This window comes from Dermacentor variabilis, chromosome 3, assembly GCF_050947875.1.
Source record: "Dermacentor variabilis isolate Ectoservices chromosome 3, ASM5094787v1, whole genome shotgun sequence".
NCBI lineage: Eukaryota > Metazoa > Arthropoda > Arachnida > Ixodida > Ixodidae > Dermacentor > Dermacentor variabilis.
In genome coordinates this window covers 68377337-68402929 of record NC_134570.1, presented here as the reverse complement: position 1 = coordinate 68402929, position 25593 = coordinate 68377337, and the positions used below count along the sequence as shown (strand labels likewise).

The 25593-nt window shown below is 45.2% G+C and overlaps 3 protein-coding genes across 3 annotated transcripts in view; 2 read left to right on the top strand and 1 right to left on the bottom strand.

Moving 5' to 3' along the window:
- The window catches only part of LOC142575827 (uncharacterized), a 43947-nt gene extending 36822 nt beyond the window's left edge, over positions 1–7125 (bottom strand). Inside the window, exon 1 of the mRNA XM_075685524.1 lies at positions 7057–7125. The gene's annotated coding sequence lies outside the window, so the exon portion shown is untranslated. The remainder of the gene's footprint in view (positions 1–7056) is intronic.
- On the top strand, positions 503–8743 carry LOC142574553 (uncharacterized). Its single transcript, XM_075683607.1, has 3 exons — positions 503–529; positions 2614–2667; positions 7015–8743. Exons 1-3 carry the CDS (start codon positions 503–505, stop codon positions 8296–8298), a joined length of 1365 nt encoding a protein of 454 aa, XP_075539722.1. The 3' UTR covers positions 8299–8743.
- A 2371-nt stretch (positions 8744–11114) lies between these two features.
- LOC142574552 (uncharacterized) lies at positions 11115–25348 on the top strand. Its single transcript, XM_075683606.1, has 7 exons — positions 11115–11156; positions 11281–11338; positions 13038–13132; positions 15786–15806; positions 19476–19520; positions 21181–21285; positions 25226–25348. Exons 1-7 carry the CDS (start codon positions 11148–11150, stop codon positions 25346–25348), a joined length of 456 nt encoding a protein of 151 aa, XP_075539721.1. The 5' UTR covers positions 11115–11147.
- The last annotated feature ends 245 nt before the right edge of the window (positions 25349–25593 follow it).

The window sequence follows — 25593 nt, the reverse complement described above, 5'->3', positions numbered from 1 at the left end:
AGTGCCACGACGATCTAATCTCATGCTGTAAAGAGCTATTTACATTTAGCTTATCTGAAGCAGTCTTATTTAACAGCAACTGCGACATCATCGGGTGTTATAGACGTCGTAGGAAGATTAAGTCGTGGTCAAATCCTTCTTGGCAATGGGGCAGAACACGAAGTCGTGAGGAGATGATCGCCTGATTTGTTCTTAATTCCACATCTTGTCGAATTCAGCATGAGGCAAGGCCGTGTGGGTAAAACCAGTTCAGTTTCATAAAAATGTCATTTGTGGTAGCGAAGATTCGGTTCTGTACTACTCCAAGCTTAGTAGCACATCATGCAAGCGAGGCTTCAAAATCTTCTGGAATGAACACTTTGCAGTAAGCTGATGGCTCAAACACGGCCTGCGGGAAGACGCACATTATTGACTCGACGTTGTCGCTTGTGCTCTGATTTCTTCCAGTACACGAACCAAGATGCAAGCAGCCTGACTCTCAGAAAAAACGTAAGTCGGCGAAATGACTGCGACAACCTCGCGCTACGCAGTATGGGTAAAACGGTCGCTGCACAAAAATTAGAGCGGTAGCTGTAGGTCGAACTAATTAACGCCCATAGCGACACATAAAGGCTATCAAAAACGCCATAGAGATGGACTGCGGAATAATTGAGGCCATCTGTTTTAGTTGGTTCACTCAAGCCTCTGTGAACGTTAAGAATGGAAGAGCAGTGCCGGAAACATAGAAGACCTAGGACCCGCAGGCGTAGTGTGCGTGCATGCGTGCTATTAACTGTTAACTACATGTTAACTATACAAGACAGGCAACCAAAACAACTGTAAGCGAAATAGCTTCTGTCCACGAACCTAAAGGAACACTGAAGGTTAGTATGAAGTCAAGTTAAAGTGATAAAGCAATGCTCTAGAACGTCTAAGGCGTCAATATAATCGCGAACAGAGCTTTAGTAACCGAGAAATCGAGGTAAATGCATGACACAATTTTATACCCCCCAGCGACGTTCCGGTACTAGCCCGATAACGGAGGCACTCCTCATCATAATTTATGTCACCAGTACTCAACTACTTGTATTAAAAAGATATCATTAGGTTGTAAGATGGAAGAAAATGCTACTAGTCTACTTCTTTTCGATCCTAAGAAAAAAATAACATTTTGACGTTACCCTTCAGTAGTATGGGTGGTCGAAAGGCTGCGTTTTCGCTGGACTCTGGGCGCTCGGCTCTGCGCCGGGCGCGCTTTGGAGTTTCGATTGTTTCGTTATCGCGTCGTGCTGCGCTTGTTCTGCTGGCTCTCGAAACTTGCATTTGGAACAAGCAGCGAGAATGCCACGTCCATGTGACGTCGTGGGATGTGCGAACGGTCCGCGGAACTTGGCCAAGGGCAGTTGCAGTGGTGAATCCAACGTTACTCACCACTGTGTGCCAACGACTGAATCTCTCCGTTCGAAGTGGTTAAGTGCCATACCTCTGCCGCGGCGCGTTGGCAAAGAGCCGAAAAATCGCATAGTGTGCTCGCTGCACTTTCGTCCGGAGGATTACGAGTTCAACGCCGACTTACTGAAGTCGTGTGAAGTGGCTTTCAAAGCAATGGTTTCCCGTAGTGCTGTTCCATCGGTCTCGCCTGCATTCTCCGAAGCGTAAGAACAACTGCAGGTAGAAGACGGGGCGGTGAGTGCGGCATTTAGTTTTCACGAAGGAAAAGCTACAAATATATGAATATGTACAGCCATGACATACAGTTGCCGTCGTAGTAGTACGCAACGACGCCGGCAGCGTGAGCCCTCAGCAGCAGGTCACGCTCATCAGTGCTTAAATCGCTGAAGTCGAGCCCAGCATCGCGAGCCAATGTGTCGTTGTCACGGTCGTCCATTGCAACGAGCGTCAAAGTTGGAGTCATAGAATAAAGAACTAGCTTATCGTCGCGCGCTTTCCCTTTCGCTAGCCACCATAGTTCCGCTTTCGCGCTGCTGTCGGCTCTGTCTTGGCTCTGTTTCTGGCTGCGTGTTCGCGTTTTGCGCAGAAAAAGCCGTATCGCCGTCTGCGGGAGCCATTTTGCTCACCGATTGCACAACGTCACTGTGAGAACATGACGTCACCACTCCTCGATCGGAGGGCGGGCGATTTGAACAGCGCTAGATGTACGCGGACAGAACGCATTTTCTCCTAATATAAGTCTCTTCTTCGCATGAAACAAGCGTTTTGAGGTTTCTGGGACGGTATTTCAACAGTCCACGTTGACTTGTTATTAACCTTTAATGTCCCTTTAACAAGTGCTACTTCTAGAGTTAACCAGTCTATTCGTCACGTTGTAAAATTTAAATTGAATCCTAGTGTTTCACGAGCCAAAACCAGGACGCTGCTGAAGCACGTTGTTGCGGGGGATCTTCATAAAATTTTTACCACCTGGTGTTGCTTAACGCGCACCTAAATCTATGCGCACGCGCGCTTACGCATGTCGCCCCCATCGATATGCTGCCGCCGTGGTCTGAATCGAACCCGCGACCTCGTGCTCAGGAGGGCAACACGATAGCCACCGGGCTATACCGTGTCAGGTGTAGTGTATAATCGACGGCACGCTGATGGTGGTGTAATCGAAGCATACTTCTCTATGCGCAGCTGACAATTGTCGTGACCTGGGCTCCCGTGATAATCTTCGCCGCATTCGTGAAGGTAGGTTATTCGTATTTGTCTAATGGTACATTTGTGCACTTGTTTCGAGTCGGTATGGCTTTTGCTATGAAAGCCGTTAATAAAGTCTTTAAAGCAGTATTGCTAGAGCAACGCGGTGCAGCAGCTCTAAGACTTAATTATCCCATTGAAGCCCGCGTAAGGTCGTATTAAATCTAAGATAGACTATACAGCTTTGTAAAAGCTATCACTTCTATCTTATATGCCTTTTGCCAGAAAGATTTTTCATACGACCAGATAATTTGTATACCAGATCCACCACTGGAACGTCCCGCATTGTTGTCGTCGTGACGTAGTATGAGGGATCACGTGGACACAGCTGCCGCGCTGGCTGTCGTCGGCGTCGGGAGTAAAGGAGCGGAGCTGGGAATAAAGGATTTTAAATAACACGTGTGAGACCTAACCGGACGGCGGTTTGCAGCCTAGCTATGATAACCAATGTCACGTCGAAGGATTTATTGAAATATTGGGTCGCTGTGAACGGCTACCACATGTCGCCGTGCATGGCAAAGTTACTATGACTGCATAACGTATATCGAACAGCTGCCGAAAGCTCTCGCTCAAAAATGATTTGGCCTATCGAGTGCTCACGTGCTGTCACATAAAGCCCACAGCTCAGTGTAAATATGTAACATATTGCGCGTTCACGATAATCAACAAAAAGAAAAGAGAAAAGAAAACTGCACCGAATAGGTGACAATTCAGGGCGGACCAGAGTGCGATTTGGGCTGTTCTCTTTATTTTGCCGTATTTGTCACAACATTTTCTGGGAATAATATTTGCCAGTCATGTTAAATACAAACGCTTTCATATAAACCACGTTTTATGTTTGTCTTATGTTTGTTACACAAAACATTTTCTTTTCACTTTTAGAAATTCTTTGTTGATTTTCTCAATACGCGGACAATACTTGCATGATGAACGACAAAGTAGATGTAGCTAATTACAGTTAGTGGTTTATTTGCTTTTTAATGATTAGATTTAGGTTACGCGTTGAAATTGTGAAATTTAGCTACAGTTAGTCATTGCTTAACAAGAATATCAAGGCTATAGCGCCACCTGTAATACATCAATCTCCGAAATGTGTTATGAAATGCATTGTTGTTATTGTTTTACATTTCCTTAATGGCCTTCTTCTATACGTGAAGAACACTGCTGCAACGCTAATGCTTACTTGAGCACAATTTGGAAACAAGAAATCCCGGCCGTGTTGCGAGTTTCAGGATTTCTGCTAAGCAGAAATCACTGCAACAGTCCTCGATTAAAATTTCGCAGTTGCAACAACGGAATAATTTTGAAAGTTTATAAGTGGATCATATTCATTAGCTGCATAGGTATTCCAATTTGTCGGGAAAGTAACGTATGCCTTTTCATGTATTGCTTCTGTGCATGCTGAATTGCGCTGTGTTTCACACATGATCTTCAAATGTATTCGCTCGAAACAAAAAAAGAAAGAAAGAGTCAAGCCGGAACGTATGGCTAGTACCGACAAACGCGAAATAGAACGATCACGTGACTGCCGTACATAAACACGCGCGAGCAGTCAATTATTGCGAGTCCGTGAGATTTTAAGTTTGCCCATGACCATTTATGTGGTAGCGAACAACTTTCTTCACTTCGAAAACGCTAACAAAAACCTCCAGGAGGGTGCCTGAGTGTCATTTCAATTGAGCGCCGGCATCCAAGCTATGCGGAGCGCGCAGTCTTGCCCCTCATACTACGTCAACGGAACGGGTCCAGTAGATGGCGGCACCGCATGTGGCGCCATCAGAAAAGAATATACTGGAGGAACTACAGCGTGGGTTCAGACCATGCTGACGCATTGTCGATAATATGTTTGTACTAGCTCAGTGCATTAAGATTTCAATAGCTCAGAATAAACTTTCGTGGATAGCATTTAGAGATATTAAGGGGACCTACGAAAACGCAGACAGGGTATTGCTATGGGATATCCACAAGCACGAGGGCATAGATGGTGACTTTGTGGAGCTGCAGAGGGAGAGATATAGAGACAACCAAATACAAATTGTATGAGAAGGCCCGAAAATGTCATGACGGGGTGAAAATTCACCAACGACTGAAGCAAGGATGTCCTCTGTCTCCACTGTGTTTTACGCTTTATGTTAAGGGCATGAGGAGACGATTGAAAAAAAAAGCAAATTACAGTTTGATTCCTATTACATGCGTAATGCTCAAATGGTGCAAAAAAGGTGCCCGAATTTATATATGCTGACGACATAGTACTACTAGAGGACAATGCACCTATATATGCACTTGCGAATACGTGTGGCAACGCAACGACAAATCTAGGCGTTAAGCTTAGCACAATGAAATCGGTAATCATGATCTTCAATGAAGATACGAGAAATTACGTGGCGTCAATTCAACAGCAAGTTATACGCATAGTCAAGAAATATAATTACATCGGCATATACATAAACGAAGGAAAGACATATTCAAGCACCCGCCAAGATGAGCTGAAGGTAAAGGGGAAGCGGAATGCAGCACTCATGAAAGATCTAGAGCTTTGGGGCAACAATAAATATGACGTTGTGCGTCAAATCTGCAAAGAAGTAAATGTGCGCGCACAAACGTTCCCAAACGCGATTCTGTGCTTGAAATAAGATATCTTGTCGGGGTTGGAAGTTACCCAAAGATCGGTAGGCCGGTGGGCTTAGGCAGCCTACGGTCAAATAGATGAGACAACCCTGTGTGACATGGGTTGAACCTCTTTCGAAGTCAGAGAAGCGCAGGGCACGATTAGTTTTGAAGAAAGGCCCAGTAACATTGATGAAAGTAAACAGGCGGCTAAAGTGCACAAGTATCTGTACCTGAAAAGCAAGGACATAGTATAAAGGAAGCCTTTAGAGACACACAAGGATGGGAACAAAGAAATTAGAAGGCAAAAATTGTATGACAGCACAGGGCCGTTCCTTGCTATTTCAGGCTCAAGCTAGTTGCATCAAGACAAAAACATGTTGGTGCAAATATTCGTAACAAGATGAGGCAGACAAAGATGAAGCATGTATCTGCTGCAGCAAAAATCTGGGACGTCCTAATGGAACGCAAAGGTATCCAACTTGTGAGACCCGTGGGCAAGGTACACCTTCCAGAAGCCCGCAGATTTAAACTGAATGGAGGCATCGACCGGTCAGCAGTCGAGATAAGCAAGATACATTCAGAGTATTAGCGGGGAAAAAAAGCAGGGAAGAGATCGATACGACCGGATCTGTTACAGGTATAGGTAGCGGCACAATATAGACAGGGAAGTTTTGAGGAAGAGGGAAAGATAAAGGAAATGTATACAAAAATGCTAGAATGAATAGCATGTATAGTAGACCTGATTAAATGACGCGGGCTAGGTGACAGTCGCCGCCGCGTTTCAGAGCGGATGCCAATAAATCATCAACATCAGCAGCAGCCGCCAATGCTCTTTCCAGAGTTATTGGTTTAAAAAAAACATTATCGATATGATCGAGAGGCGCACTTATATGAGCTGCGTAGTGAAACCTTTTAAGCAGCTTTCTTACATCCATCAGAATACCCTGAATATATCCTCCTGCAAGTAGCAGAAATGCGTGAATAAGCGAAGGAACTTACAGGCTTCAAAAGACAACGCATCTGAACTCAGCAGAAGCATAACGGAGAAATAAATAATGAAAGAATAGTATTTATTTGTAAAGTCTAATCAGAGATTAAGTTTAATTTTACCGTTACATCTTAAAGAGAAGGTAAGAGAGGAATAAAAGAGGACAATTTGCCTTCGGTGGGACCCGAATCCACAACTTTCGCACGACAGCTGAGGTAATAATATTTGGGGTTTTACGTGCCAAAACCACTTTCTGATTATGAGGCACGCCGTAGTGGAGGACTCCGGAAATTTTGACCACCTGGGGTTCTTTAACGTGCACCTAAATCTAAGCACACGGGTGGTTTCGCATTTCGCCCCCATCGAAATGCGGCCGCCTTGGCCGGGATTCGATCCCGCGATCTCGTGCTCAGCAGCCTAACACCATAGCCACTGAGCAACCACGGCGGGTGACAGCTGAGGTACTTCACCTACATTTTATTATGCCTTCAGAGTGTTAGCCAGAACCGCTCGTGGCCATGGTGGCGGATTTGGAATGTCCGTTAAACAGCAGGCGCCACTCCTAACATGGAGCAAGCAACAATCCTTGTGTGCTGCCTAAATTAAAACGCTGCCGTCACTACAAATGATCATTCCGACAAACAGCGCGTTTTGACCCACGTAATGTAGTACGCCAAAATGCGTACCGTGATTGCACTGTAATACTTGTAATTACACAGCAGCGCCTCTTCACGTTACAGCTGTACTACACCAATGTGCTGTACGACTTCTACAAGACGTACGAGCTAACTCGGGGCAGGGCGTTCGACAGAAATGCTCCAGTCGATGTGTTGGCCAAGGCACGACAGCGAGGTCGCTTGTGGCCGTTCAGCGGGTGGCTAACAGGTGGTCGTACTCCCGGTGAAAAAACTCCTGCAGGGGCAATACTCGGCGGACGAACTCCTGGTACCCGAACTCCAGGTGGTCGAACTCCAGGCAGTGGAACTGCTGGAGGGCCTTCTCCCGGTGGACAAACCCTACCGCCGGTTGAGCAAGCGACCTCCACCGGCGGGGAGACTTCTGGCAGTCGTACTGCGAGCGAGCGAACCCCTGGTGGACGAACTCCCGGCGGACGGACTCCAGGCGGCCGTGCACCCGGAGGCCGAACTCCTGGGGGACGAACGGCCACTCGTACGTTGGAAGCACCAACTCCAGGAGAGAGAACGCCAGGATTCTGGTTGTCACCGCTTCCAGGTTACGCCGAAGCCTCAGCGGGCACCGGCAGCACGACGCCGGCGTCTCAACGGCCCCGCGTCCGCGCAACGCGTCAATCCGAAGGCGACGAGGGCGGGGCTACTGCCACCGCGGGCACCACCACCACAACTCTGTCCCAGACGAAGAACAAACGACAGAAATACGGAACCGCGACACCCACAGTGCCGGCCCGTCTGTCAACCGCGGAGCGAAAGCCTCGTCAGAGCGACCGTGCCGCCGCAGAGGAGGCGGTGAACGCGAGTAGCGCTGCTACTTCTGGGACGTCAAGCGCCAGGGCCGCCAAACGTACCGCCGGCGCCGCAGGCCTTGCTACTGACGTAAGCGCTAAGGGATCGAGGCAAGCGCCACCGGACGACCTCGTGAAGGCCGAAGTCAGCGTCGCAACGACCCCGTCCCATATATCCAGCGCCAATCCGACGACGCGTAGAAGTGGAGGCGGAGCGTCGGGGCAGCCTGACGATATCGTCAGTGGTGCGTCTTCCGTAGGAGCTTCTCGATTGCCTCGACGGGACGACTGCGCCGAAGACGTCCGCACTGCCGCCAGCGCGGTGAAGATGCCCCGGACCACGGATCGCTACGTGCTTAGTGGGCGCACTCCCCAGCAGCTCGAGGTCAACGCCACCGCAGCACCGGCAGAAGAAACGGCGTCCGCTAAGCGCAGACTTCTACCAGTGCATAAAAGCGGCGGTAAAGAAAGCCTGAAGGCTGCTACCGACATTCCAAAGACACCGCGGTCTTCGGGCCGTATGTGGAGCCGTCTGAAACCGTAGTATTGGCGGCTCGACGACTCCGTTGATGACGCTAACCCTGGTGACATTTTGAATTATGCGAGGTTACAATGTTTTAAGATAGATCATGTGTAGGGACGATGTCATCTATTGGGCTCGTGCCATCTCCTGCCCGGGTACAGGCGCGGCTCAGGAGGTGGAGGAGGAAAAAGGTTTCAAAGTTTCAAAGTTCTTGCGTCAAAGTGGTTACGAGTTTAGATAGATAAGAAATGTAAAAGGAGGTCCCATATTACCATAGACTGTATTAGGACCACCGGTGAAGGTTAGGTGGTGAGAGTAATTACTATACGGCAACAAATTAAAGCGATATATCAGGCCATTAATATGCAGGTCAAAAAGCAGAAATATAAGAGAAGAAGTTGGTCGGAAATACCCCCTAAAAGTAGAAAAAAACAAGTAAAAAGTTTAATGGAATGCACGAGTATGTAAAGATGTAAACTACAAAGAAAACGTGAGTCGGCGGCTTTGTCTTGCTTCCGATTTGCGCTAGTGTGCGTGGTAGGGAGGGGGGGGGGGGCGGTAGCAGGGCTGTTTAGTCCAGGATCCTTTCGGACTTGGCTGTCGCTGGGCGCGGTACCCAAACTGCTGTTGGTCACGCAGGTGAGGACAGGTCAAGGCGGCCTCCCACTGTTCGGAGGTAGGATTTGGGACGATAGTCATGGTAGGCCTGCTTGGGCATGCCATGGCAAGGTGGAGTGGTAAAGGGATGCTTTTCATGTGAGCATTTGCAGGAATATAGAGGGTGGGGTTAAAGGCATGATATTAGCTTAAGTGCGAAGAAATATTGGTCTGTAGCTACCGCCACGCAACGGCTTTTTCCCTCAAGAGGGTTTTGTTAGGTAGGGGGCAGAGGCGGCGGCAAATGCGATCTTATTGGAGGATGGTGCGTTAAACGGGGGTTTGGACTCGACACTGCGGTCACGGTCTACTTCGGGGTGCTTCGCCCGGGTGATATAGGCTCGGGAAACAATGAGACGGACAGATATTTATTTCATTCCGGTCCCCTGTCCGGGTCTACTGGACGTCAGGGTGGTGGCGAGGGCTGGCTGGTCTCCGCGAGGAGACTCGTGAGTAGGGGTCCATACGATGCTGATGCTTGATGGTATGACGGTAGCACGGCAACGTATACGGTGGGCAACAGCGGCGAGCCGGCCTCGGATAATGTTGCGACAAGCAGCTTTATCAGAAATAGCGGCGACATGTTCTTGGTCTATACAAACGGTGGCAAGGTCAGCGGCTGCTTCGTCAGCTGCAGTGATGGTAAGGTGTGGTCGACCACGCTGACCGTAAGTACTTACTTATCGACGGAGGTGCGTAGCCGCGTCTACACATGTGGTACGAGCCGATCGCCATGTCGCTGTCGTAGCGCTCTTGCACGAGCGCGGCGACGCAGGCACGGAAATCCGCGCGCGTATTTCGTGGTACGGACGCGACCCTTATGCATTCCACGAAATATGCGCCAAGTGCACCAGATTGTCTGTTACATTTTGACACTGGACCCGAAACCTGCCTTCCCTCGCTATCGGTCCAGATATCTGTTTAATCATGGTTGTGTCAAGAAAAATAAACCACTTGCACCTGCAAAAATAAAAAAAATAAGCCGGCATTATAGAGAATCAGAGTGAAGACCTAGGTTACCAGCTGGCAACCAGACACTACGAAGCAGAAGCACTCGAGATGTAAATCCGTGAAGTTTTCGTATACAAAACGTAAACATAAAATGTAATTGCTGTCGAGCTGAAACTGGACGCGATGTCGGACCGCGTTGAAATAGAGCCTTATCAGGGCCGCTCAGCGTCTTTCTGCGTCGTGTACGTAGTATATACGTGTGCCCAACGCGTGAATATCACAAAAGACCATTTTGTGGTGGCAAGAAATAGAAGAGTATTTAGCTGGCGATATGCAAAAATTATTTAAGAAGTATATGTAGTTGAGTGACGTAACCGTGAACAGCACAAAGAGTTGACGACACATCACTTTGCTGCTCCGTGTAGCAGCGTATTTATTTGTCAGTACCACCGACTAATCCATTCAGCTTCCTGCTGACTCAAGTTGAACAGTCGTAGCCGCGAGATACTTATTTAGGCTACAATTGCACCAAAAACCGTGCCGTTCTTTCAGCATGTTACTTGAATGGAAACATGCGCCGCGTCATGTCGCAGTGGTGAATTTAATGTTTTTTAGGACTACACAATTTTGTTTATAAACACGCTGTGAGTGTAGCGAACGTGGTTTCTTTTTCTTTGATAGAGGTGTAGGTAGGTGAAGCGTACATGCTTTGCAGTGAACACCGTTTCGTAAGATTGACAAAAAATTTGGCAACGTACTTTCTTATAGAACCAATTGTATTATTAGAGCCGCAGGGAGTCGCTTTCAGGCCGTGTGCTATGTGGGCCATGTGGACCACATTCCGTCCTGTTTTGCAGTCTTTCTTTGTTTTGAGCAAAATTTCGCGTTTACACAAAAGAATGTATAACCAACTGGCACCCATCCACACCCTCGCCACCTAAAACTTAGCGCCCTTTCGTCGTCGAATTTGGTTTTGTTCATTGAACCGTTTCGGGATGGCGTCGGCGCCACAGCAAAGGCGCCGACGCATATCTTCAATCTCCATATCTTCATAATCATCAATGTCGTTGTCGTCATCATCGACTTTTAGAAAGTGAGAACGGGAGGAGAGACGAAGAAGAAGAAGAAGAGGGGAGAAGAAGAAGAAGAAGAAGAAGAAGAAATGATCACGGCCAATCCCCCAGTGTGGGTATGAGCCATAACATGAGGCCATCATCATCATCATCATCACGTCACGTAGGGGGGCTATCTACTTGATCGGAATGCACATCGTAAGTAAAACGAATTTTCGACAACGCAAGACTGACATATGTCTTTCCCTACGAATGCTTACATTTGTAGGGGTTTGTATTCAGGTAATCGTGAAAAGTGTCAGACGTTCGCCTGTAATCGCAGGTGCCCAACATCGTTGGAGTCATCCGTTTCTCCTACGGTTTTCACCGGACCTCATCGGGTAAATGCGCTGTACGGCATGCGATGACGTCAGTAGACTTACGATTTCGGTGTTTTAAGATGCGCAGCTCTCAAAGATCGGCCCACAAGTGTACTGAATAACGACACGTTGTTTACGCTTAGCACTTGTGCAAATGCGCACTTCCATTCACCGAAATACTGACCGTGTGTGCATTTGATCAAATCACACAATTGTACTGCGGGAAAGCCATTAAAGAACGCGTATGAGACACACGTCATGAAATGCGGCTGCAGGTGGATGCCACGAACGAATGCTTATGTGCCAGCTATCTGTCGCCGACCCAGTTGATGCGACAAGATTTAGCATAAACGCAAGCACACTTTGAATCGCCCATCGAAAAGGTTGCCCTCCTCCGCGAGAAAAAAAATAATCTTTCCTCACTTAAAGAGGAATATTAAGTCACTCGGCATTCGTAGGTTGCACTTTGGAACACAGGTCGGAAGAATAAGCGGAAGTCACTCAGACTCACTAACAAAATATATCTTTGCTTAGGGACCAGTCGGACACGTACTTACCCAAACTTACCAGCTGCCCCCCCCCCCTCCCCTCACTCGGACTGAGGCTCACCAAAATTGTACTCAGCCGCGCTCGCTGAAACTCAGATTGACTGATCGGTCTCAATCTCGGTGAGTCTGAGTGGGTCGACTCGTGAGTGAGTTTGCTGATCTATGGTTCCGAACCAGTAATTTTTTTATGCGTGAATGGAGGCTTGGTAAGTTACATATAGAAGACGGGAGGACGAAGGCATGTGGCCCCGTCAGCCAGCTCACGAACAGCTCTACGTGACGAAGGGTACTTTAACAGTTAAACAGCTCAGGACTGTTTGTCCCTAACAAAATTTCAATTTCATTGCGTAGAAACCGAACAATCAATTCAGCCTCTTCCGGTAACTTTTCCTGCGGATCAGAACGCGGGGAGATGGCTTGAAATCATCGACACCACACTTACCTGCTGGCACCGCAGTATCGGCGCAAGATTTTATGTAATAAAAAAGGAAAGTTGAGATTTCATTTTGGTACAATACATTATTCAACCCTTTTTCTCCAAACAAATGTCAATAGACCGACGAAGGAATGTCTGTTTAAGCATGTTCACGAGGAGTGGGAAAGCATGCTAGGAGCTAACATTACGACACGCCGCCAGCCTTGGCAAGGAAACTTACCGCGAAGCCCTCCTCCTCGCTTTATCTCTGAGTCATCCAAACACGTGATACCGCAGGTGGCGGATTAGTGCTGGTGTGCTGGTTTCCTGGAAGATTGCAAGTGATGTTAACTTGTTCGGGTGCTTTTTCCGACCGCCCTGCGCAGGTTTTCTACAGATATATGTGGTTATGCGACATTGGTCATTTACTGCAACGCATACATTTATCGTCTTCGCTGCAACGTGGGAACGCGGCAGCCGCACGTTGCTGTCGCAACCGCCCTAACTTCGCGAGGCTGTGGGCTGAGCGTGGCTAGCACCGCGACGTGGCAGACAATAAATCATACCGCGACATGACCACGTGATGGAACGACTTTCTTTTGCTTCAAATTTTATCCTGTGACGCTTCCACCTATGCTTTCTTTTTCCTTTCTCCGTGTATATTCATCCGTCGTAGGACAACAATCTGTCTATAAATATATCCAGGATGGCTCTCCGTTGTCCCTTTACTGTTTATTCCGCTTTCTTTTTTTCGCAGCGCGTTTCGGGCTCCTGCTCGACGCATTGCTCGGCGTCGAGTCCGTCGTCAATATCGTCAGTGACGTCATAGTGATCCTGCTTCTTTGGAGAGCGGTAAGACTGTCATGATATTTTTGCAAATGTTCTAGCACTGCCCCTGCGAAAAAAAAATGTTGGCGCTATATGGAAATTCTATGGACGCCTTTCTTTTTTCTTCTGCGAACTCCGAAGGTTGTCTACAGGAACAACCTGTAGACTAATGGCTTAAAGCTTATCTCGTCTCAACTAATGTCGATGGACTTCGTGAATGCAAACCAGTCGTCCGTAAAACACGAACTACTCTAACACAACCATTTTAGTATGGAGAACATGTGTAGCTATAGATAGCCATATACGATTTTCATTCCGGCGTTTTACGAGCCAAAACGACGATTCGATCATGAGACCTGCCGTAGTGCGGAACTGCAGATTAATTTTGACCACCAGGACGTACTTAACATTCCTCCCATTCACGGGACACGGGTGTTTTCGTATTTCGCCCCCATCGAAATGCGGCCCCTATGGCCGAGGTTTGATCCCGCGAACTCGTGCTTAGCAGCGCAACACCATAGCTGCTAGGCCATTGCGGAGGGTAGACATAGTGGAAAAATCTACGGGTAAGCAAGGCTGTCTACATCTGTACATGTAGTCAACTGACAATCTATACACCAGAACGCAGAAAAAAAAAAAAAAAGAGTGGCGCCGTTTTCAAAGCGCGGTGGCGCCACCTGCTGCTCCAACGGCTCCGAGCTGCCAAGCGAGGCGACCGCAGGTAGACGCAGTGCTTGTGCTGCTTGTGCTTTGATAGTTCTTTGAAGTTCTCACGAAGGACGGGATGGTGAATTTCAGCCAACGAGTTTAGTTAGTGAACTTTAGCTTCTCGGCGAGATAGTGCTGCAAAAAGGAATGGCTGTGGCAAGAGCAACGTCCGCAGACGGAGCGGATCGTTCGGATGAGTCCGCGTTACCTTTGCATGCGGAAACATTGGTTCTGCGGCTATTCCACTTCGATTTGCACGTGTGACAATACGTTATGAACTAGTAAAAGCCTTGCAGTACGCGATATACTTTACCTCCGCGTTGTAGTGCCTGGAAAAATCTCGCGGCCCGCATCTTGAAAACAGGCGGCATGCCGCAGGTTCGAGCAAGCGCAGCGCACGTGCGTGGATGCCCAGATGTGTCCGTTTTTTGTTTCGGGATGGCGGAAAAATGAATTAACATTAATTCAACCATGTCGGATCTACTGTGCAATGTTTGCATGCTTTTTAACAAACATCGCCGCTCTTACCATCTGGCCAGCAGTTACGATAAGCAGCCCAAACCAGCATTCACACGTAAAGGTTTCGAATAGTTGCTGAAAGGTACTGCTAAACTTCGTGGCCATTAACGCCAGTGCACGGAATTCAATCTGTTACGCATGAGTTCGATTGTCGTGACCGTCAGAACTTTGTAGCGGTGCGAACACTTTCGCTGAATTTACTTGTGAATCAGGTGCCAAGTTCTATGATGAGAGCCGCTGTACGAAGCCCACCTCAGGCTTTTGTGTAATCGAGGCCCGTATAGACAGACACATACACATAGAGAGACACGCACAGGTATACACATAGAGAAACAAAAGGATATGCATGGCTGAATATGCGACAGCGGCACAGCTCTCGACGTTTATCGTGTTCGTCGGAAACGGTGCTCTGCAATCTGCTTCGTTTTCGCTGGTTATTTGCACATCCACATATGATGCAGGACGGCCCGATGATGTTCAGTACTTTGATGTTGCGGGCACAGACATATTTACGCATTGAACACCCAGTAACACACACAGGCTACACGCATGCGAACACGTCCTTGGCAGTTCAGGGAAGATGGCGGCCGGTCACTGGGTTCCGGAGTATGCGCTCAGCCCATCCGCTTCGAGACTATCGTGTTCTGGTCTATAGGCTGTCTGAATTCATAGGCCGTTACCCTTTCCACGCACGGGGGAAAATCCCATGAGTCACATAGAGTCGATGACACTATGGTTTAGTGTGTAACGTATTTGAATCACGTGGCGTTAGAGGCGTGAACACCTGAAAAAGTGTGGGAAGATTAAAGAATATAAGGAAAAACTATATGCCGTTAGTTGCGAAATGTCTTTTATGTAAGTGCCGTCCGCGATTGGCCATTGCAGCGACGATCTCCTGGTCATCGAAGGCAATCAATGTTGTGAACCGTAGGTATACGAACGCCGGCCCATGAGAAATTCCTCCTACGCAAGAACATATTAGTGGAAAAAATGAGAACCTTCGTTCCTAAGAACTGCGTAAGAGTGGTGCTGGCGCTCTTCGCAATTTCTGCGTTCACAATCACGGATGGTTAGCGTCTGTCTGTGTGAACCACCCTGACGTATACAGAGCGCTTTGCAAATGAGCGCCCGGTATTTGTTTGCCAAATACCGGGGGACAACACTTTGTCGTGTGACAGCGGCAAACACTTTATTTGTCGCCGTCACACCGGACAACAGGTTGGCGAACAGTGTCCACAAAAATCGTGCTGTCGGAAGCCTTATGAAGCAGAAGCAACGAAAATTGTAGACACCTGGCGAAAACGTGTATCTTAGGAACTTCCAATATTAGTGCGAAAGACTGCCAGTAACAACATAGCTTGAAGGTTGCACGGGCTAACGTGCTGTTTCACCAATCACGACTGACCGATCATTTATCGTACTTATTGTTATTACGTTTCCATAAATGCAGGAGAAGGCTGGCGAGCAAACCGTGAGTAAATGATCTCTATTATTATTATTATTATTATTATTATTATTATTATTATTATTATTATTATTATTATTATTATTATTATTTTAGAAGCTATCTAGTGGCGCGTTCTTGGGCTCTAACATGTTTTTCGACACTGAGAAGTCGACATTCTGACGTACTAAACATGCGTGACTCAAGAGAACGTACATTTGTATTATGTGGCAGGATAGTGAAGCAGCTGAATGACTGACATTTCGTAAAGACCCTCCATGTGAGAAAATAATAGCATGCTGGAGCCGTATTATAGGAAGAATTCTTTTTTGTTTCGATTCTATGCTTTCCTTATCATTTGTCCCACCGAGTGGCTGATACTGGCGATAGCGGAGACCTGGCGTCACGCCAGCCGACGACAAAGCGTGACAGGAATGGAAAATGAAACAGAAAAGAAAGGAATAGTCTTACATTTAATTTAATTTTGTTTCATTTATATTTACCTTCAAGGATTTACAACAGGAGGGAAGGAAGCAGGCACGAGCGAAAAGAGAAAAGCAGCCGCAAGTAAAATGGACAGATATTCAAATAAGTACAACAACAATCAAGCAGTTGAACTCTGGTAGTATATGAATGAATGTCAGTTAAAAATGTCAAGTAGTGTAGCACGAATGCCGGAGGGGTCACCTAGTCGTACAATATTTTAGGTAAGGCGGTTCTAATCAATACAATATTTCGGCAATAAGATTCAGAATAGCTTACGGTTTGCCATCTTGGCACACATACCTTCTACGCATGGTCAATACGAAGAAGACAATACGTGGTGACTTTATGGAAAGCGTTTGAAGGTAGTGATTTCGATAAAAATGCTCTGTGGAACAAACCGAGGTGAAACAGCTGCAGGCGTGTTGCAAGTGGGGACAGGTTATGCTCCGATTTGATGTCGGTTACAGTGGACGTGTGTTGTAGTCTGATAATATGAAACGTGTGCAGCGATTTTGTGCTTTTTTTGTTGTTTAGTTAAACTGACACTAGCCGGATCCCAGATAGTTGCAACGCATTGAAGATGCGGACGAGTGTATGTATAGTGCAGAGTAACTATTTTTAACGGAAGTATTTCTAAGGCGAAAGCTTCGTCTGATACATTCTACCTTTCGGTTAGCGTTTGCATTGATTGAATCTATGTGATCCTTCCACGTTAGGTAACTGGCAATGATAACACACAACTATTTGAATAATGGGACAAAGGAAAGGGCAACTTTAAACTTGAAAGGGCAGAGGAATATGCGAGCGAATATGACAATGTGACACTTAAAAGCCACAGACCCAGGAAACCGCTTTAATGAGTACTTAAGGAACCCTGTGTCGAGCGTTCACGAATATTGAGGCTGCCCGTTCTCTAGGTGTGACAAACCCGGAAAGTCAATTATCTCGACCTACAACTCCAGATGAAGTGTGCGCTATTTTTGTGTATCTAAAGAATGCCCGAGTACGCGATATTGATGAGCTACAGATAAAGCCGATTGCAATTGTTGTCGACACCATCCTGCCAGTGCTCACCCACGTATACAATGTTTGTCTACTGAACAATTTACATCTGGCATGCAATGTGCACAAGCTACTATGTTGTTTAAATGTCGTGACATAAAGAGCCTTTCCAATTATCAGCCTGTGTCAGTACTTTCAGTAGTTTCAAAATGACTCGAGAAAATCATGTGTGCGAAGGTTGTGACATGTTGCGAGAAATATTATCTGTTAACTGAGCATTAATCCGGATTTCTTCGAGGCACGTCAACAGAAATGGCTCTGTTAAACCAAAAAGACCTCACACTGACAGGGTTTGAAGAAAGCACTCGGTGTTTTTGTGGATTTCTCCAGAACATTCGATATGACTAAGCATATCACGTTAGTCATGAAATTATAGCATTGCGGTTTTCACCCTTTGACTCTTCAACTTAAGTCTTACTTAAAAAAAAACAATGTACTTTGTATTATATACATAATTGAGTTAATAAATATTAGCGATGAAGCCCAACTTATAATTTATGCTCATGATACAGCCCTTTCGTTCCTGTCATTTTGCATGGAAAAGCTGACACAATTAAAGAACGCCTCATTGCGTAATGTATTCTTGTGGTCGAAAGCAAATTCATTAGATATAAACAAAAAAAAAACAAGGGCAATGCTGTTTACTCCTGCACAAAAGCAGGTAAATCAGGATTTAGAAATCTTCCTTGGACATAAAAAAAATTGATACTGCAGCTAGTGTGAAAACACTGGGGGTAACCATCAAACAACATTTAAGTTGGTATGAACACGTTGAACGCGTAACGGCAAATATGGCAAGAGCGTGTGGTATACTTCGTAAACTGCGCGACACTCTTCCCCCAAAAAGGAAGCTACTGCTTTACAATTCTATATTCGCTTCTCACGCAAACTACTGCTGCATTGTGTGGGGAACGATGTCCCAAAAAAAAGTTAAGTAGGCTATCTGTCTCACGAAAACAAAAAGCTTTGCGACACGTCGCTCAGGTTGCACATGACGCTCACACGGGACTTCTAGTTTCGACACTTAACGTTCTTCCCTTTTATCAAGTGTATGATTTCAATCTTGCAATAAAATACGTGACTAGCGTAAGATGCAATGATACCAACTTTCTTAGTCCTTGCAAGTTAGAAAAACCCTGTGAAGTTCACTACGACATTCGAAATCGCGAAATACTGATGGTTCCTTTTTCACAGACCGAGCAAGGCCGTAGTAGATTAGAATGCAGAATGTCGATGCTATAGAGCAACTTTTAAAAAAGCAATATCGATATAAGACAATTACCCTGCAGAATTAAAAAGGACATTATACTAACTGTGAATAGACAGGTGCATATACCACGAACGTAAGTTCTCTGCAGAACACTTTCTTTTCTTCTCTGTGAAATTATTAAAATAAAACGTACGTTGCATTTCAAATTGCGTCGCTTATCCAAATCGATGTATTTGTGTACCAGTAAAGTGTTTCGTATGCACACATCCTCGTATGTTCGTGTGTTGTTTTTTAAATCTTGCTGTTCATGGGTTGTTGTTGGAAGCACGTTAAAACGTTTATATGCGTTTATGTACGAATATTGTTGATATCAAGGTGTTGTACAAGGTAATAATTACGAATAGACATTATGATTCCAGTGTGAACAGATGTTCATATGCTATTTTATATTTAGTTATTACAATGCCACATATCATGTATGTTTCATGTACATCATGATGTATATTGTCCGTCGGGTAATGCTAAGAAAACGTTCTTACATGATGGCTTTTTATTTCTAAATTGAAAGCTTTCGTAGGCACACTTGCGTTTGCGCGGGAATTCGAAAAAAATAATGATTATCTCGTCTTCGTGTCCGGCACGGATTCAGCTGTATGCAAATAGAGAAACGTGAGAACGTTATCCGCACATTCTCGCTTGTATTGACGTTACATCACGGACGCAACGTCGCCTCCTTAACCGCCATCTTTACAACGCCGCTGATTAGGCAGAATGCGATGACGGTCAGCAAATGTGAAACAACATGGCGGCAGTAATCACGTCAGTGCATAAACCTCCTGCCATAGCGAAGCCAGTTGACGACAATGCAGTGAACAGAAAACTTTGTTTTGTTTTGTTTTTCTTTTGTTTACTTTGAAAATTTTTTTTATTCCTTTCAGACGTCGCCTCAAGGACTACTCGCCCCATACGAAAAATGGCTAAAGGTAACACGAATGTCTCGCTTGATGTATGCACCAGCTAAAATAAACAAACAAACAAACAAACAAACAAATAATAATAATAATAATAATAATAATAATAATAATAATAATAATAATAATAATAATAATAATAATAATAAACAAATTATCTAAAAACGCTCGAACTTGATGGCTGCAAGAGATACAGCAAAAATCAGTCATAAACTCAATATATTTGACTGTAGACATCGGTGGTCCATCTGAGACACGAGGGATTCTTGGCACTTTCAGAGCACTGCAATTATCAAGCAGGAAAAAAAGAAAACAAGAACTGGAAATCTGACGGAGGGTTCTAAAGCTTAAGAATAGTATCCCACGCAGTTATCGAAAGAAGACACATATGACATAGTCGAGTTTTTCTTTTTTTTACATTAAGTTCTTAGAGCTCGAAACCCTCGGAAGAATACGGGCCAGGCTAAGCACGCCCGAAACAATTAATTAAGGTAGCATGTCTACGATCAAGTTTCCGTTTTGGTTTTCCTTGAGGTATAGGTGTGTGTTTGCGGACCACAGAGTGGTGCGGACGCAGAAGGTGGTCACGTGAGAGCATAACTTTGTGACGTTATGGCACTCACTCTGGGTCGCTCGCTCATCTCCTATGCTGCTACGCATCGGGCAGCGCAAAGTGTAGCAGACGTTTAAGGCCCACAAACATCCACATTATGTCGCATAGCGTATACCTAGAGCAGACGACTAGCTTCCCATCCAGAAAAATGCGTACACACCAGGTTCTTGAAGTGCAATGGAATTAAATTTCTGGCGAAAAACTGCCTTTAGAATATTGTACTTAGCGGGTCGAGAGTGTAGACTACGCTGACCATGGATAGCATGTCGCCCTCTGAGCTGTAACTCAGTAAATGTATATCGGGACCGTGTATGGTGCAGTGGAACTTGTGCCCCTTGATGTCAATGTTCGGCGATCTAGAGCGTTTAACGCGGCTTTTGGCTTACAACGGGCCTAAAGTTTCGGTGCCTGGTGGTTGCGAGATATACGTACCTATTTGAAGCCTGGTGGATGCAATAGATGTAACACTTTGAAGACTTGTCGTTTACTCTTCCCACCTGTCCCACAATGCGTCCTGATTATAATCCTCATGGAGTCTACTTCCAGGCAGCAGTAACTCTCTAGCTGTGCCGCGATGTCTGCGTATAGAGTGAAGTGTTAGTCGGAGCGCATTTTGCTTCCTCGCAGCGGGTCAAGCGCCTCTCCAACATGGCGATGCCAAATATGCCGGACAAGATAATTATCCTCAAGACCCGTACGAGCATGCAGCTTCTAAAAACCTGTCTCTCTCTTCAAATAAGCATAAAGAAGGAGAGTTCCACTAAAAGCTTTTCCGTTTCTTGTCGTGGTCGTAAGCGATGCTGTTGAAGATAGAGGCAACTATTTGTTCCTGGTCGTTCAATTGTACTGACCACATGAAACCTCTTAATTTATGAACATCTAATTTCATTCTCTACTGAATGTTGAATTTTCTTATGGTAAGTTTCACTTTTTTTTCTCAATCATAATAAAGTTTGCTTTTGGAAGAAAATTATGCGCTTGACAGAACTAATTCAGGCTGGTGACCCAACGAAGCATGTAAAAAAAAAGGTACTTCAAGGTTGGGCCTGGTGAACGCAGGGAAACATGCCGCGCATTCTCGGCGCCTTCGTGGCGTGGAACACCGCCGCAATGCTGCTCTGCTGCGGAGCCAACTTGATCGGACTTCGATACCCGCCCAAGTGGGTGAGTGGATGAACGGCCACCTGGTTGTTTTCGAATCGCATATTTCAAAGCAAGCCTATTCAACCTGACTCGGCTACTATTTGCATTGTCTAGGGTTCCTCGTCCTTCGGGTAAAGCCTGATGGAACCTGATTTTTGCACCTCGCAAAAGATTTATGAAAATCAGGGTAAATCCTTATTTTTTATTTCATTATTATTTTTCTTTATATATATAAGTACTCCAACTTCGACTTGGGGTTTCACCAGAGTGGAGTTACATTTGTTCGGTTCTGCAAATTGGCCAACAACTGTAACAAGAAAAAAAAATGCAGAAAATGGAAGTATATATTTTCGCAATGTAACACACTGCTTCGCTGGAAGCGAACATAATAAGCATAGCACGATATGCCAGACAAATCACTGCTGGAGGTTTACAGCAAGAAGGTTTAAGTATGATTGTGAAACGACTTCATTAGTAAGTTTGCTCCATTCTGTTATTATCCTAGGAAAAAAAGCTAATACTTGAATGCGTTATTCCGGGTGCAGAAAGCAGTTATTTTCAGTGCCTGTCATTACCTTGTGGCATATGCTGTAGAGAAAGAAAGTATCTGAGATATGTACACGTTAACCTTTGACTAAGTGAAACAAAAATTTCAATCTGGAAATACGATTCTGCCCAAAATCTGCCCTTTCTTGAAGGACATAGAATCTTGCAGGTGTTGCAACACCAATGAACGCTGAGCACCTTTTTTTTTAACGAGTCGTCAGTATATATCGAATTAATATTACGTGAATGGGGTGTCTCCCTCGTTTTTGCCTGAAGCTCAAGCGAAAGCTTGCACGTATAGACATATATTCAACGCCTGTCGACGTTGAAGGAACGAAAGCTTGGTGCTTTTTTAATAGCCACGTTTACAGGGTTACGACAAAGAAACATTGTATCACAATTCCCGCACGTCCCAAACACGTAAGCGGTGGTAATGCACCAGGACGTGAACAGAGCAGCGCTGACGTTGCTGTGAATTGGGAAATGCAGCTGTGACGTTGGGATGATGTGATGGAATTTTTACCCAGTGAAGTACGTTCATATAACAGTGGCCGATTCGTCTAGTTGATATTTCATTAATCTTGTGGAATGAGCGTAGGTTGGAACCAGTGAAACCGAAACGGCAGCAGACAAGGACGGAATGGCTCGACATGTCTATGGTGGGCACAGAAGTGACTCCATTGCATAGGGTGATACACGTTAAGAAGATCGTGTCAGATAAGGAAAAGCATCGGACCTCGTGCGAAGCATGCCCGAGGGAAATACTTTCCGTACTTTCTTTTTCTTTTTATTAAATATATGCAGAGAACGCGGCGAACAAGTGTTCGCAAAAGCGGTGTCCATTTGTTGTTTTTGTTCTTGTGGTTTCTTGTGAATGTATTACTACCGCCTGACCAGGAGAATTTCGACAGAGGAGTACGTCACATGATTATCGAGCAGCCGTCTGCCAAAACGTGCTGTGGGTGATTTCGCTTGATCAAAAAGAACGCGTGTCCACGAAGAGATAGAACTGCTTGCCTTAATAGTTTGTACAACGTACCAGGAAAATCGGGGACCTTTATTCCACCAGAAAGCACAACCCCCAATTTCTCCTCGGTTTTCTTCTTTAACAATAACACAGAACATGTTAAACCCCGAATTAAAAGAAAAAGAATGTAAAACCTGAAAACGAAAGACCTTATGACTATACCTAATACCTCATTCACATGGCGCCCTTTCGGTCGGGTTCGGGCCTATTGGTATTAAGGTTCTCGTTCGCGATGTATTTATTTATTTATTTATTTATTTATTTATTTATTTATTTGTTTATTGCATACTGCAGACCATTCGGTCCGAGCAGAGGGGCGATGGGATACATACAAACAATAGTGAACGAATCAGGAACAAGCAGGTATAAATTTATACAATTTTAGTCCCACAGTGTCTGTTATCCGTCGTTCAAATCCGATATTGTTTAGTGAGTCAGGATGATACTGTCTTGTGCGCCGTGTTATAGCAGGCGTTATGTAAGTCGATGGTTTCATTCCGAGCTTGTGTTGAGAAGCAGGGAAAGGAATTCAAGCCTCAACTGCTTTCCGCGTGATTCAAGAGTAGGTACAGAATTTTCTGACATAATTTCCGAAGGAGAGTCCAGCCTTGCGAATATGCAGTATAAACCTAACTGCTTTCTTTTTGTATTTTTTCAAGATGCCTGATATTTGACTTAGTGTAAAGATCCCATGATGTTCATGTATACTCTAGCTTTAGTCTAATAGGTGAAAAATGACATAGTAGTTTTACACTACGAGGGTCATTTTTCAATTTGTGCCTTACGAAACAGAGTTTGCGGAAAGCAGAACAACAAATATCATACGTTCCACAACAATGTGGAAGTCAAAGTAACACCTAAGTATTTGTAGTTGTTCGTCTCATGCAGTGCGGAAGAACCTAGTGCATAAGAAAAATTTAGTGCTTTTTTACGAGTAATGCGAGAAAAAATACGGATTTCTCAGCGTTTATAAACATCCCCCATTCATTACGCCACTTCAATGTGTTGTTTAGATCCCTTTCGAGGAGAATCTGACCATTCTAACAAATTATATCACTACAAAATGCAATCATCCGCAAACAGTATGATTTGCACACCGTGAGTTATGTATTTAACGATGTAATTTGTATACACTATAAAGAGCAAAAGGCCCAAGACACTGCCTTCCGGCACCCTTTACGTGGCTGGAAGAGTGGCTGAGCTATGTTCACTAATTATAAGGTATTGAGTGCGTTTAGACAGACAACGAATAATCCAGTTTATCAAAATGTCAGGTATGCTAATCATTCTAAGTTTCAACATTAATTTGTCGTGCGGAACCTTATCAAACGCTTTGGTGCAATCTAAGATTATCTCATTCATTTGGTCATTATTGTCGGGAGATAAAGCAAACAGTGAATCACTGATACCAAGTGTGTTATAGTCGAGCAACTCCTCCTAAAGCAAGGCTGAAAGTCCGTGAGCGCGTTCTTTTCAGCGAAGAATTCCTTCATATGGTTTCTCACAATGTGCTCCGAGAGTTCGCAGCATTGCGATGTCAGAAAAATGGGACTATGATATTGTAATCTATATCGATCCCCCTTTTTGAATACTGGAACAATTCGGGCCACCCTCCAGTCATCCGGCAGCAGTCCCGACAGCAGTGAAACAGAAAAAATTTTTTTTCAAGAAAGCATGGCATTAAGTTCGGTATATCGTCTTATAAAAACGTTCGGGATTTCGTCAGGGCCACAGGAACCCTCTTCTTGGTTCTCTTACGAAGTTTGCGCAAAGGAACCAACTACGATAGCAAAATTCGACCCCGATCGCGCTTAATTGCGATCAAAAATGCCCGCGTAACACAGGTATAAATTAGCAAGCGTACACCTATACACGTATACCGGGAATACAGTGGCGTGGCTCAACTCGAAACCATTGTGAGTTTCGTGCATTGTTAGAGAGTGCCACGTGGATCTAATATCATGCTGTAAAGAGCTATTTATTTTTAGATTACCTGAACAAGTCTTATTTAACAGCAACTGCGGCATTATCGGATGTTATAGACGTTGTAGGAAGATTAAGTCGTGGTCAAATCCTTCTTGGCAATGCGGCAGAACACGAAGTCGTGAGGAGATGATCGCCTGATTTGTTCTGAATTCCACATCTTGTCGAATTGAGCGTAACGCAAGACGGTATATGGGTAAAACCGGTTCAATTTCATAAAAATGTTATTTTTTGTGGCGAAGATTCAGTTCTGTACTACTCCAACTGTAGTAGCCCACCATGTAAGCGAGGCTTCAAAATCTTCTGGAAAGAACATTGTGCAGTGAGCTCGTGGCTCACACACGGCCTGCAGGAAGACGCACATTATTGACTCGACGTTGTCACTTGTGCTCTGGTTCCTTCCAGTACACGAACCAAGATGCAAGCAGCCTGACTCTCAGAGAAAACGTAAGTCGGCGGAATGACGGCGACCACCTCGCGCTACGCAGTATGGGTACAACGGTCGCTGCACAAAAATTAGAGCGGTAGCTGTTGGTCGAACTAATTAACGCCCATATCAACGCATAAATGCTATCAGAAACGCCTTAGAGATGGACTGCGGAATAATTGTGACCATCTGTTTTTAGTTACTTCAGTCAAGCCTCTGTGAACGTTAAGAATGAAAGGGCAGTGCCGAAAACATAGAAGACCTAGGACCCACAGGCGTTGTGTGCGTGCATGCGTGTTACTAACTGTTAACTACATGTTAACTATAGAAGACAGGCAACCAAAAC